The 12,848-nt window shown below is 44.9% G+C and overlaps 1 protein-coding gene across 1 annotated transcript in view; it reads right to left on the bottom strand.

The window, feature by feature from the left end:
- The window catches only part of LOC109289628 (galanin receptor type 1-like), a 48,235-nt gene extending 35,438 nt beyond the window's left edge, over window positions 1–12,797 (bottom strand). Inside the window, exons 1-2 of the mRNA XM_019505743.1 lie at window positions 12,042–12,797; window positions 10,329–10,394 (exon numbers count right to left, since the gene is read on the bottom strand). Of these exons, the coding sequence (XP_019361288.1) occupies window positions 10,329–10,394; window positions 12,042–12,743 (768 nt within the window). The 5' untranslated portion in view covers window positions 12,744–12,797. The remainder of the gene's footprint in view (window positions 1–10,328; window positions 10,395–12,041) is intronic.
- Between the last annotated feature and the right edge of the window lie 51 nt (window positions 12,798–12,848).

Below are 12,848 nucleotides of genomic sequence, written 5' to 3'. Positions count from 1 at the left end.
TTAGCCCATTACAGGAGGGCGGAGCCATACTCGGAGAGGATCCAATAGTGGCACTCCTGTCACACTACCCTATACCTCTGGATCCTGTACTCAAGGCTTCAGGTGTAGCATAACATGTCACAGGCTTGTAGCTGCCAAGCCTGGATGAGCTGCAGCTTATCCATCTTAGCAGACACTTCCCAACTGAGCTCAAAGCCAGTCCCTTGCCCTCAAGCCTTTGCTGGCATCTCCCAGCTACTCTTAGTGTCTCTCTCAGTCTCTGTGGAAGCTCAGTCCCCCTTCTCTCCAATCCAGACCACTTGCCAGAGTCAAGGCTCAGCTGCAGTCATTAGCGTCAGTCTAATTCCAGGTGCACAGGCTGTGCCAGGTTTCATTTCACCCAAGCCAGTTATATCAGAGTCTGAACTGAAAGTAAAATAAAACTAACTTTGGGAATGTAGCTGGTTCCTCCATATGATCTCTTCCATTGTTCTTACTCGGCTGCTACTTATGATTCGCTCCCTAGTGCTGACTCTGGACACCTGCCTCAGCCTTGGGAGCTCCTTCTCTTTGGGTTCCTTCTGCCTCTGTCTCTTTCCTTCTCCAGCCAACTTGAGCCTCACATCTTGTGGCAGAGGGTCATCTGACACTTTCACTTCTGCCCTGAGTAATCAGCCCTGCCTGTGCCTGCACTTGGCAGTTATCTGACTTATGCTGCCTCAGCTGCCTCAGCTTTGGTTTTTTCCGTGGCAACAACTGCAAGCCCATTAACTTTGACCACGGGATGAAGGTAAGTGGGTGAGTGTGCATGTGAGTGTGGAGCAATTGGGAGTGAGCACAGATTGGGATGAGTGTGGAGGCAAGAACCAAAGAAATAAATAAGCAATAAATATGTGCTTCTTAGAGGCATTTGGAATTTTTGTCTACTAATTTAAAGCTTGTATTTTTGTAACCTGAAAATGTAATTTGTAACTGTTTGTGGAACTGACTAGGCCTCAAAGATAAAGCTATAGTTGTAAAATTAGCTGACCTAACGGTTTTTTCTCGCTCAGAATTTAGCCTTGGTGATGATAAAAACTAGATTCAACTGCCTGGCCTACCCAGCACATTCCAGGAAAGCACATCTCAAAAAACCATAGTCAGAGAGTTCTAAAAGGGTTGGATTTAGGAGGAGTAATGTTAATTTCAAACCTGAAGATGCTGTGTTGTAATTTGCTTGATAAACCCAAGTTTTAGTAGTAACCTTTATAATAATTTTTAACACCTTTTAATCCCATAGGGTAATAGCTATAGAACACGATTGTGAATGGCTCTAAAGCCAACAGATTAGCATAAGACTAGGTATAAAAAGCGCATGCATCAGGTGACCAGCAGGAAGGAGGGAACAGAACGGTCACTGCTGTTCCACGCCCGGACCCCGGACTCCTAGTGTGAGTGAAGATCGGATCCTGGTCAAGGGATCTTCCCTGGTAATCCTTCTGACAGCGTAGATAGGGGACACCTGACTTTGCTGGAGTCACCTGGCGCGCACCTGACATTGAGGGACTATCGATAAGTTGCCAGCCCATGTCTGTCTATTTGTTGTTTTAAACAGCCAGTGGCTGATACCCTCACAGTGCCCAGCTGGCCTGTGACAGATTGATCTATTTCTCTGTTGTTATAATCTGTTGTTATTATTTACTATTAGCTCTTTAATACTGCATTATGTACTTATCACATTTATCTTTCTGGTAACTGTTGTGTGTGTGTGTGTAAGCTATAATAAACTTGCCATTGCTTTACTCCCAACTCTGCCCCCTTGATCCTGAACCAAACAGCCCAGTGGCTAAATTGATATACTCACAGTGCCCAGCTAGCCTGTGACAGATGAGACAGGGAAGTGCTGACCCAGGAACAAACAGGGAAGGCTGTGTTCACATCACAGTGAGAAGGTGGAGGGAAGGAAGGTGGCAAGAAAAGGGAAGGGCAGGGAGAGTAGTAGTGAGAGAAAGCTGTGAGTGTCTTTGTCTTTCTAGTAACGGGGCCCCCTTTGTACCTCTAGTAACGGGGGTAGGGACCCTGTTACAGGGAGATTAATATTTATTTGAAAACAATGGGAATTAACATACAGAAATTGTACAGAGACTTGCAGTCAGGTTTGAAGTCTGAAATAATTTAACAAATTTGTGAAGCCATGTAGTGTTGGCCACTCTAACCAAAGCCATTCTTTTTGAACATTTCACATATGGATTTTTTAACTTGAATAGTGACAAGCATGGGTGACTGGTGCCTCCTGTGTCAGGGGGGCATCCAGTCAGTGACTGGGGGGGAGGAGGGGAAGGGTCCCCGTGGCCGATTGTACTGATCGGGAAGCATGAGAGGGGCACCCAGAAGCGCCAGCAGCACTCCCAGAAGGTAGCACTTCTCTTGGCACCCCTACTCCCCGGCTGTCACTTGCAGGGGGGGCACCAGCACTTATGCCTACTCCCCTGCCTGTCATGTAAGTAGGGAGCGCTGGCTGTGAGGGGGTGCACCCCCTACGCATCGCCACTGGTGACCAAGCACATTTCCAGTGGTGGATATTCATCCAAGTTTTTGCCAGACTTTATGACAGACTGTAACAGGGAACCCTGGCCTGGTAACTGCAGAGTACCATGGCCCCTTTGAGGGGAGGGGACGACTTTATAGCACAGGCAGCCAGCAGAGCAGGTTTTAAGGGACAGTTCTGTAGTCAGGTCAGGTGACTGTGGTGTCACATGACTGGGAGAGGGCTTAGGCCCAAGCTATATAAATCCTGGGCTTAAGTCAGTAAAGGAAGACAGCTCAGAGTTGTGGAGCTCCAGAAAGCAGCATGGTGGGGCCCCTTCAATCTCTAGTGGGACTGGAAGAAAGCAACTCTGTAGGCCTGGGAACAAGGAAAAGTTACCTGGGCCACAGAGAGAGAGACTCATTATGCAGGCAAGTGGCCTTCATTTTATGTCAAGCCTGATGAGGTTTTGGGTGCTTAGCAGAAGACTGAAGGGTTTTAAGTTACACTAATGATTTGGGACAAAAGGGGTGGTATGGAGATCCCATTAGTGTCTAGGGGCATGTGATTGCCTTGAGCCCTGTTGGGGGCAGGCTCAAAGCAGAGCAGGACAAAGTGTGGGGCTGTAGAACCCAGAGCAGGGCAGAGCATAGGGTAACAGAGCCTGAAGAAGGGTAGAGACACAAGCTAGGGGCCTGGTGCCTGACAGGGGCAAGACCAGGGCTGGAGCCCAAAGGCCAGGTCTAGAACAGTGGGCCTTGGCTATGGGACCAGCCAGAGTAGGAAGGAGGAACCTGGGTAGGCTGAAACCCCAATAAGGGAAGGAAGGCCTGAAGTGGTCTGGAGACATAGGGACAAGTGTCCCACCTGATTGGTGACTCAAAACACCTCCAAGGCATGGAGTGTGGTATGGGGGTGAAATGGAGCCATACAATTAGCTCTTAAGGTGTTGACCCCCAACACCTGGGGATTGTCAGTATAAGATCAGGGTAGCCTCCTGTACTTTAACATAGTTTCATAGTTTCATAGATTTAGGGTCGGAAGGGACCTAGTAGATCTTCTAGCCCGACCCCCCCGCCAGGGCGGGAGAACAACAAAACCCCAAAACAAGAAACAGGACTCAAATGAGTCCAGCCAGGTAGGCATCCAGCCTCTTCTTAAAGACCCCCAGGGTAGGGGCCAGCACCACTTCCCTTGGAAGTTGGTTCCAGCTCCTAGCCGCCCTAACTGTGAAGTAGTTTTTGCGGATGTCCAATCTATACCTCCTCTCCATCAACTTGTGCCCATTACTCCTTGTTATGCCAGCGGGCGCTAGGGGAAACAGCGTCTCCCCCAAACCCTTCTGGTCCCCCCTAGTGAGTTTATAGACGGTCACCAGGTCCCCCCTCAGCCTTCTCTTGTGGAGGCTGAATAGGTTCAGGTCCCGCAGTCTCTCACTGTAGGGTCTGCCCTGTTGTCCCCGGATCATGCGGGTGGCCCTCCTCTGGACCCTCTCCATGTTGTCCACATCCCTCTTGAAATGGGGCGCACAGAACTGGACACAATACTCCAGCTGTGGCCTGACCAGCGTCGCGTAGAGGGGGAGGATCACCTCCTTGGCTCTACTCGAGATGCACCTGTGGATGCACGACAAGGTCCGGTTAGCCCTGCCAACCATGACCTCGCATTGTCGGCCCATGTTCATCTTGGAGTCAATAATGACTCCAAGATCTCTTTCTGCCTCCGTGCTCTCGAGTAGGGAGTTCCCCATTGTGTAAGTGTGCTGCTGGTTCCTACTGCCCAAGTGCAGCACCCTGCACTTGTCCGTATTGAAACGCATCCTGTTCCTGTTAGCCCACCCCTGTAACCTATCCAGATCCCTCTGCAATCTCTCACTCCCTGCTAGCGTGCTCACCTCCCCCCAAATTTTGGTGTCATCAGCGAATTTAAACAGGTTACTTTCCACCCCATCATCTAGATCGCTGATGAAGAAATTGAACAGTGCAGGCCCCAGGACCGAGCCCTGGGGGACTCCGCTACCCACCTCCCCCCAGGTCGAGTATGACCCATCCACCACCACCCTCTGAGTGCGACCCTTCAGCCGACCCTTTACATCAAGGCATGGTGGGAAAAAGAAGGGTGAACTGCCCTGACAGCAGAGTACAAGGGACTTGTGTGGCCTCCAGGGGCTTCATGGCTATCCCAGGAGATGGTGCCATTACAGACTTTACTTATAATATGATGACCTGTACCACATTCTCCCTCCCTTCTTCAGTGGCACTGTAAGTATTTTGGTCAACAGTGAAACATTGCATTTCTACCTTATTGCTCAAGCTCTAGGGTACATGTTGGGGCATAATGAGATACAAGTATATAGTTCTGAAATTTGAGGGAACAGCTGTATGATTTGTGTTGTACCTGGGATGGGCAGTAAGCTGCATCCCTTGTTATGTGAAGAAAAATTATAAAAGAATATTTAGTGGAAACAACTCTACATCCTTGCATTTAATGCTATAATCTGGTTTGCTATTTTTACTGCATGAACATTTCAGGGTGAAGAAAAAGAACAGTCTGGAAAGCTCTCAGGCTTTCTTTTGAGTCCTATGTAGATACAATTGACATGAAGATTTCATAGCTGTTCAACCGTATTTTGATTTCAACAGGAAATCCCTCTTTGTACAACTTGGAAGAAAAAAAACAAAAATCTTCATATCTATGTATAATTACATGCAATATAGATATTATAAGACTCATCATAAATGTTCGATAGCAGGAAATCTTACTACCAATGTAATGTTTTTAGTAGTAACACAATTATTTACACATCACTGAGCATTTTATACATGACACTACCATTGCTTTTAGTTCCTCTCCCCATAATACATCTTGTATCATCAGTCTCTGTTTTGGAAATTTAGAATCATCTGCTTCCTACAAGCCTTTGTAAATTACCATATTTACACTCGTGTCTCAGACACATCCTTTCCCCCATAATTAGTTAATTATGCTAATTTTTCTGCCCAGAAGAGAAGCATGGAGATGCTGTAAAATGGCTGCTTCTGCTTTTCCTTCTCTTCCCTCCAGGAACTGCAAGGAGGTAAGAGCAGAGTTGAACAGGGGCAGATCATGGTGGGGTGATGCAGTCCTTGTCCACTCTGATTCCTGCTCTACCCTATGTTTAAAACCAAATGCTCAATAGTATAAGTGGCATTTCCATTCAGGTAGTGCTGAAGGAGTCAAGTAATTCATGACTCATTATCTGTCCAATTCTTGCTAATGGCTCTCTATTCCACGGGTGTTAATGACCATCCCTCTTTTTTAATGGTCTTGATATTCCACTAATCCAGCTATCCTTTCTTAAACAATTGTGGCTGTCTGTTAACTACTCCTGGCATATCTTCTCCTATTTCAGAGCCCTGTAGATTGTTTTTAGGGTTTTTCTCCCCGCAAATCCTAGCTCTGCCCATGGAGTCTAACAGCAGCTACAGTTTCAGCTTTTGGCTGAGCAGCCAAATCTCTTGACAATTCAGCTGTGAAAGGGTTAAAACTAGCTTCTGCCTGAGCAAGAATGAATAAGATGAAGAATAGGTTCTTCCCTGCTCTACGTGGCCACACCTCTGGAAAAAAAAATTTTTTTTTCCAGAGGTATGGCCACATAGAACACCCCCCACACACCTTGTTTTGGTTGAGTGGGGTGCTGCACATGTTTCCACTTTACTTCAGACATAGATTTAAAAGCTGACAAGCAATGAATTCAGGATCAGAAGGAAAGACTCTGGGTCAGAGTGAAAGAACAGGAACTATTAACTTTTCAATGGCAGAGCAAAGTTTGAAGTCACTACTGTTATCAAAAAAGGGGGGGAAAAAAGAAAAAAAATGGCAATTCATGAAACGAAGAAGGTGCCTGAATGCATAGACAGAAGTGACTATAGAACTGTGTAACATTTCCGCTTACCCAACACTGGGATTTTCTTGAGTGACCACTAGGATAGGCCTCCCCTCAACTCTCCTGCCACAACTTTGATAACAAAATGAATAGGAGGGGTTCAGCAATGTTAATACAGAAGTCCCACCTGGGGTACTCATGGATCTGAGAGTGGTTGACAAAGGGGGCTTCACCTCCCCTACACCCCGAGCCACATACCAGCTATTGATGACGTTGAGGCAATGAAATATGATATAGGATTCTGGCTTGATCTGGATTTTGTCTGAGGCTATCCTGATGGTGCTTCCTGACCTTATTAGGATTGCTAGCTTGTCTCTTGCATACAAGTGGTAAACCTTTGGGTTAAGCCCTAGTTTTAGGTTTGTTCTGGTCCTATCCATCCTTCCAACAAAAATAAAGGAAAAAAAAAACAAAAAAAAGAAAAATGAAAAGGAGCCTATTCTCTGGAGTGTTGCCCCTATTAGTCTGCAGGCAACTCTCCCAGCTCCCCAAGGATGCTGGATTAGCTGATTACTTGAGGCTCCCTAGCCTCAGATCATGAAGCCTACCTGACTCCATACAAATTGAGCCCCGAAAGCACACCTTGATGCCTAGGTGTCCCAGGTCTGCCTCTGTCTTGGACATAGGCAGCCCAGAGGCAGACTCTCCTCTCCCTTCCCCGGCACTCCGGGTGTCTTTTAAATTCCCTGCTGTGGCACCAGTAGCTATAGTTATCAGCTCAGTGCTGCCCAACTTGATTGACAGTTGGCTTTTAAGCCACAGCAGCAGTGCCGCACATCATTGCAGCTCTGCTGCTTCCAGCTTAGGAAGTATGTTTTCTGTTTTGTTGGGGGCTTACTTAGCCTGTCCAGGGATCCTGGGGTTGCTAGTGGGGTCTCTCAGGCCCCTTTCATTACAAACTGTTATTAAAACAATTGAGTTCCCCCTCAAACTAAGAAAAGGCAGGTAGCTAAATACAAGAGATCCAGTAATTTGATCTCTAGTCACTATTCATCTGAAAAAAAGAAATGTCAAGACAGTTAGTTTATAGCCCTATTAAAAAAAAAATTGTGGGAAGCAAAGGTGCAGAGAAAATTACCGTAGTAGTTACTGATCCATCTCCCTTAGTTTCACATCAGGAAAATTCAACTAGCTTCTTATTACCAAACAGTAAATGGAATTCCAAAAGAAACAATCTAATTTGTATATACTATTTGTAAAGGATGCACAACTCTGTTTTCAAATTTTGTCCTTTCAAGTCTGTATGACTTCACATGCAGTTAAAATAATGACAGAAAGATATTGTGTTTCCATATGCTGCCTACCCTGTGGCCTTTGAAGTGAATGATCCAGTTCCATAGCAAGCAGCATGTCATGGGGTGGGGTCCCTAGAGACAGCCGTGATGCCCCTAGGGCCCTGTGACCATGCCAGCTTCGCCCTGCGGGCACCTGCTAGTCTCACCTGCCTTGCTTTGTTGGTTAAGATAGTAGATAGGGAGGCTGCCCTCAAGTTGCTACACAGTCACAGTAGTGTCCTGTGACACAGTATTAACATTAAGACCAGCCAAAATGATTTAGGAAGGATCCCATTACTCTCAGAAGTGAGACACATCTATAGGAGGTGAAGCTTGTCCTTCCTGGGTCCGTGCTGCCTATTGGCAAAAGAAATGGATTGATTTGTAAAAACTCATCTGCCAAGGTGCAGAGAATTCACTAAAGCCAGGGTTCAAATTACACTTTGACTCTTGGGGGGCTTGGAGGTGGTGGGAGTGGTGGCAGTGGCAGAGAGAAACTGCAGAGAAGCCCAGGCGCGGGCTCTAGGCAGCTGCAGAAAAAAACACCAGACAGCGACGAGGGGGAGGGGCCACTTTCCCCCTGAACTGAACAGCCGTTTCTTCCTGGCTGCTGAGGGGGTGTGGGGCTCTCATCTCTTATGGGGGAACTCTCATCTCTTATGGGGGCTCAGCCCCCCCTGAGCTCTGACTAAAACAAAGTACAGAAGTCAAAAAGCCCAAGCCTAAACCGGTTTGTGTACTGAACTTCTGTTGTGTTACAGATTTGAACCATTTCTGATCACTTATACCAGTTTATGTATAATTTGTGTCCCTACTAAGGGGGGGCAGATACTGGAAAACAATGCATTTTTTTCATGGCTTGTCTACAACATGCTGTACTCCAGGCTCTTTGCTGAGCAAGTAAAATAAAATTTTAATGCAAGGAAAAGCCACATTGAACTAAGACCACTGGTTCCATACATGACTTACAAGAGGCCTGGAACACCTATCTGGATGCTTGTCTTTCTTGGATTACAGTGTTACCAGATTTTGTTATAGGTGGAGCTCTTAAGTTTATATGACTCATTCTAGTATCAGGAACTTGTACTGAGTGTAGTGAACAACATCTTAATTACTGGTTAGAGATCCAATACTATTTCTGAAGATGTAATAAATCCAGAAGAGATCATATAAGAACATCCTGTTAGGAAGACCTTAATTTGGTTTTCTTTAATTATTATTCTAAAATGCTTCATGTACTCAGGATAGGTAATACTACAACTATACCTGCACAGTCTCCTCATGAAGTTGTGTATCTGGTATTGGCCTCTGTAGGTGGGAGATTTCCAAAGAAAAAGTAGATTCAATAGTAACAGTTTGATATTAAAGCATAGAAGACCATTTCAGCACAGTACTTTGAAACAGCCCTAATAAGGTTGCCAAAGTTATGACTTCAGGGGAAACATCCATTTCCAAGGCATGAAGCATTTACACTCTTTTTCTGTATGTTTAATACTTATCCTATCTTCCCCATCCTTTGTGTTAAGGCACCAGATTTATACAATGATCTTCACTTTGGTTATGTGTAGATAGCAGCAATCAAAATGTACTCTACATAGTGCTAATATTAAAGCACTAGCCAACTGCCTGTCAAGAATGATGGGGAGGAGAGCAGGGGGAGGGGGAGTGGAGCCCCATGCCACCCGGGCCTGCTCCCACTTCCCTCCCACTGCTTGGGGTCCAGGCCCATTTCTCCCCCTTCCATCCCTGCTCCCTGCTGCAGCTCCTTTCCATCTGCTCCACTGTCACTGCCTCCAACCCCTGTGTCCCCATCAACATGGTGATGCATTGCCACCTGTCCAAATGCTTCTTCACACTCTGGTTGTTTGTCAGTATCTATACACAGAGTTGAGTACCAATTCTGTTTAGCTTTAAAAGTTACAACGTTTATGCCTGGTATATCTGATCCTACTGCACTGAAGCCAGTGTTTTGCTACTGCATACAAGATTAAATCCTAAATCCATATTTAACTGAGGGAAACAGAAGGAAATGTGATTATGTTAGAAGGAAACTATACAAGTGTATTATTCTCCAAAGTAATTGCAAGCAATCCAATTTATTATTGCAGACTATTTAAGAAGGGTTAATCCTGAAATTGGGTTGGCAAAATAGCATCTGATGAATCAAACTGCTGCTTATGAAAGTTTTATGAATCTCTGATTGAGTCAGTCTATAAAGTCAACATCTATCTTGTCTTCTGCTGGAAAGACTCCAGTTAACCAAGTTTTAAAGCTATTAAATGTGTGCAGAACTAAACTGTGAGATCGTAAGTAAAGAAGATATTTGAGAGAGCAGAGGGGCAAGCTTAAAAAGTGCCAGAATTTTGAGAATTCTGGATTTTGGAGATCCAGATTTATGAGGTTATATTGTACTAAGGAAACTAGTCATGGCAAGGAAGTCATGTTTTAAATTAAAACAATTAAAACTTTTAACAGAACTCAGCAGGCATGCCATTGTAAGTAAAAGCTCCTCAAAAAATGCAAATGAAACATGAGATAATGATTAGCCGTTTTAGAGAACCATCATATGTATTGTAAAACAATAAGGTATGCTATCAGTCAGGTAGATGATTCATTGCATTTATAAACTTAAATAATATTTTACCTTTTTCTTTGATCTCTCCGATTTCTTAGAAATGTTTTTTACTTTTGTATGAAGATGATATAAAACCTAAAAAAAAAAGTTTGTAAATGAACTTGTAGTTTACATACACAGTTAAGAATGAAAAAGAATCAGTTTATAAAGTTAAGATTTCAATGAAAATCAGCTTCAATTTTTTGTTAAATACATACTGAAATTTTTAACTCCAGTGTTTACACTGGTTTCTTGTGAAAGCTCATTTCTTGTGGGAAAATTATCGAGCATGAACTCCGCATGCCCCCAGAGGCTGGGAGGGCACAGTGGGCTCCTGCAGGTGGCAGCAGCAAGTAGGGAGCTCCCAGAGGTGGTCACAGTGCTGTCCCGCAGGCACCACCAGCAACACCCATGGCAATTGTGGACTGGCTGCAGATGCCGCTGGCAGCGTCGGGGTGGGGATGGGGAGGGGGGAGAGAGTGGCGACTGGTGACTTCCTGCAGGTGCCACTGGCAGTGTCAGCAACGCCTTTTCACAGGGGGTGCACCACCACAGTCAGGGGGTGCATATGCAATCGTGCACCCCCTACAAGTCACCAATGATACTGAGTGTTCATTAGAAATTGCTCACTCTAGATAAAGAATCCAACTGAAAGCATGTTTAATTCTTTTAGTGGACCTTAAATTAGCTCTTACAAGATTACATTTACATTTCTACTATGGCTGGTACCCTAAAGTCATTTCTGCATACTGTCAGAGTAGGACACTTTGCTGCATTACTACTTATTGCACATTTTGAAGTAGTAATTTTGACTTTAAGAGTAGATAGCTAGACTCCTTTCAAAATATTGGTGGCAGAATTGGGAGTCATGAAAAATAAATGTGAGAATTTCTATTTCGTGTTCTAATGACATCAATATTAACCTTCTAAAATACAATTACAGCAACTTTAGAATCAGACAGTTACTATTCTCTGGCCATTGGCACTAGGAAATGAAACTACCTAGATTGATTAATTAAAAGAAAATTAATTTATTAAATGTGGTTTGCATGCCATTTGCTAATATGCTCAGTGTAAGAACCTAGCAGAAGAGAAACTAGCATCAATCTGAATGCCTCCAGAGGAATCCAAACACTTCATTGAAAGATGTTTCCTCATCTCTCTCCCTCTCTCTCTCTCTCACGCACACGCACACGGGCAAAGGCTAGCAATTTCAGTATATAAAAAACCAAAACACATACATGCTTTATAATAGCTTCTATTTCTATTTTAAAGCCTCTTTCTAAAAATTATATATATTTTTAAAATTGTTACAATGGTATAGAATTCGCTTAATCTTACAGGGACATCAGCTTAGAATCCAACTCAAATTGGTACCTAAAAATACTGTAGTTTAAGAAAAAAGTCTGTTTAACTTTTACATTCAGCAATGCTTGTATCCTCTGTGTAACCATTTCTTTGTGTATGTGTCACCCAGTAACAAGGACAGAAATATTTACTAAAAACATAAAATAATTGTAAACCATAAATCAATACGAGATTTAGGTAAATGAGGAGTTCCCATCAATCCTGAAAATCTGAGAGGAAATAATTGGAAATCTTTTACACTACCACCTTGCTCGCTGGCTCGCTCCCTTCACTTTAGTTCTTCCCACCCTGTTGTAGAACTGGTGGATTCAGATAAAAAATAACCTGGGAATGTTTCAGACCCTCACCCACAGTCCCGCTTAGCCTTTTACCCACCTTGGCATAGCAGCAGGTGATGAGCACCAGGGGCAGCAGGTACCCCACCACCAGGATGGCAACCTTGTAGGTCTGCTTGGCAGCTGAACCATCAGCCCAGTGTTCCCAGCAGAAAGAGCTGTTGGGTGCCTTCTCATGGCCACTCATGAGGGCCTGGTGCTGGGCAACAGGGATGGCAATGAGCAGTGACAGCAGCCAGATGACACTGACACCCATGACAGCATTGCGTTTGCTGCGGATGCAGAGGGAGCGCTTTGCATGCACCACAGCAATGTACCTGTCCACAGACATGGCTACCAGAGTAAAGATGCTGACCAGCATGGTGGTCATGGCCAGGTAGTGAACCCACTTGCAAAAGAAGGCACCGAAGACCCACTCAGGTAGGGAGTAGATTGTGGCTTGGAAGGGGACACAGAAGAGCAGGAATGAGAAATCCGCAATGCTCAGGTTGAGAATGAAGATGTTTGTGGCACTCCGTGAAGGGCGTCCATTGGGCCGGATGTGTCCCAGCACTACCAGGACCAAGGTATTTCCCACCATGCCTAACAGAAATATCACACCAAAGAGAACAGGCACAATAATCACCTCTGGACCACCTCCAGTCACTTCTGGCCAGCAATGTAGGGAGCCTGTTTGGTTAGCCCCATCACTACACTCACTGGTGTTAGCGTCAAGAGAGAGCACAATTTCCTTCTTCTCCATGGAGCCAGGGTGTGCAGAAGGGAGGGACTGGCTCCTGGGGGTACTTGCTAGTTGGACAGGCTGGTTTCTCTTGGGGTCCCAAGTGATGGAGAGTCTGTGCACTCA

The sequence above is a fragment of the Gavialis gangeticus genome, unplaced genomic scaffold, assembly GCF_001723915.1.
Source record: "Gavialis gangeticus isolate Ggan-Ray unplaced genomic scaffold, GavGan_comp1, whole genome shotgun sequence".
NCBI classification, from domain to species: domain Eukaryota; kingdom Metazoa; phylum Chordata; order Crocodylia; family Gavialidae; genus Gavialis; species Gavialis gangeticus.
This window is presented reverse-complemented; position numbering and strand designations above follow the sequence as displayed.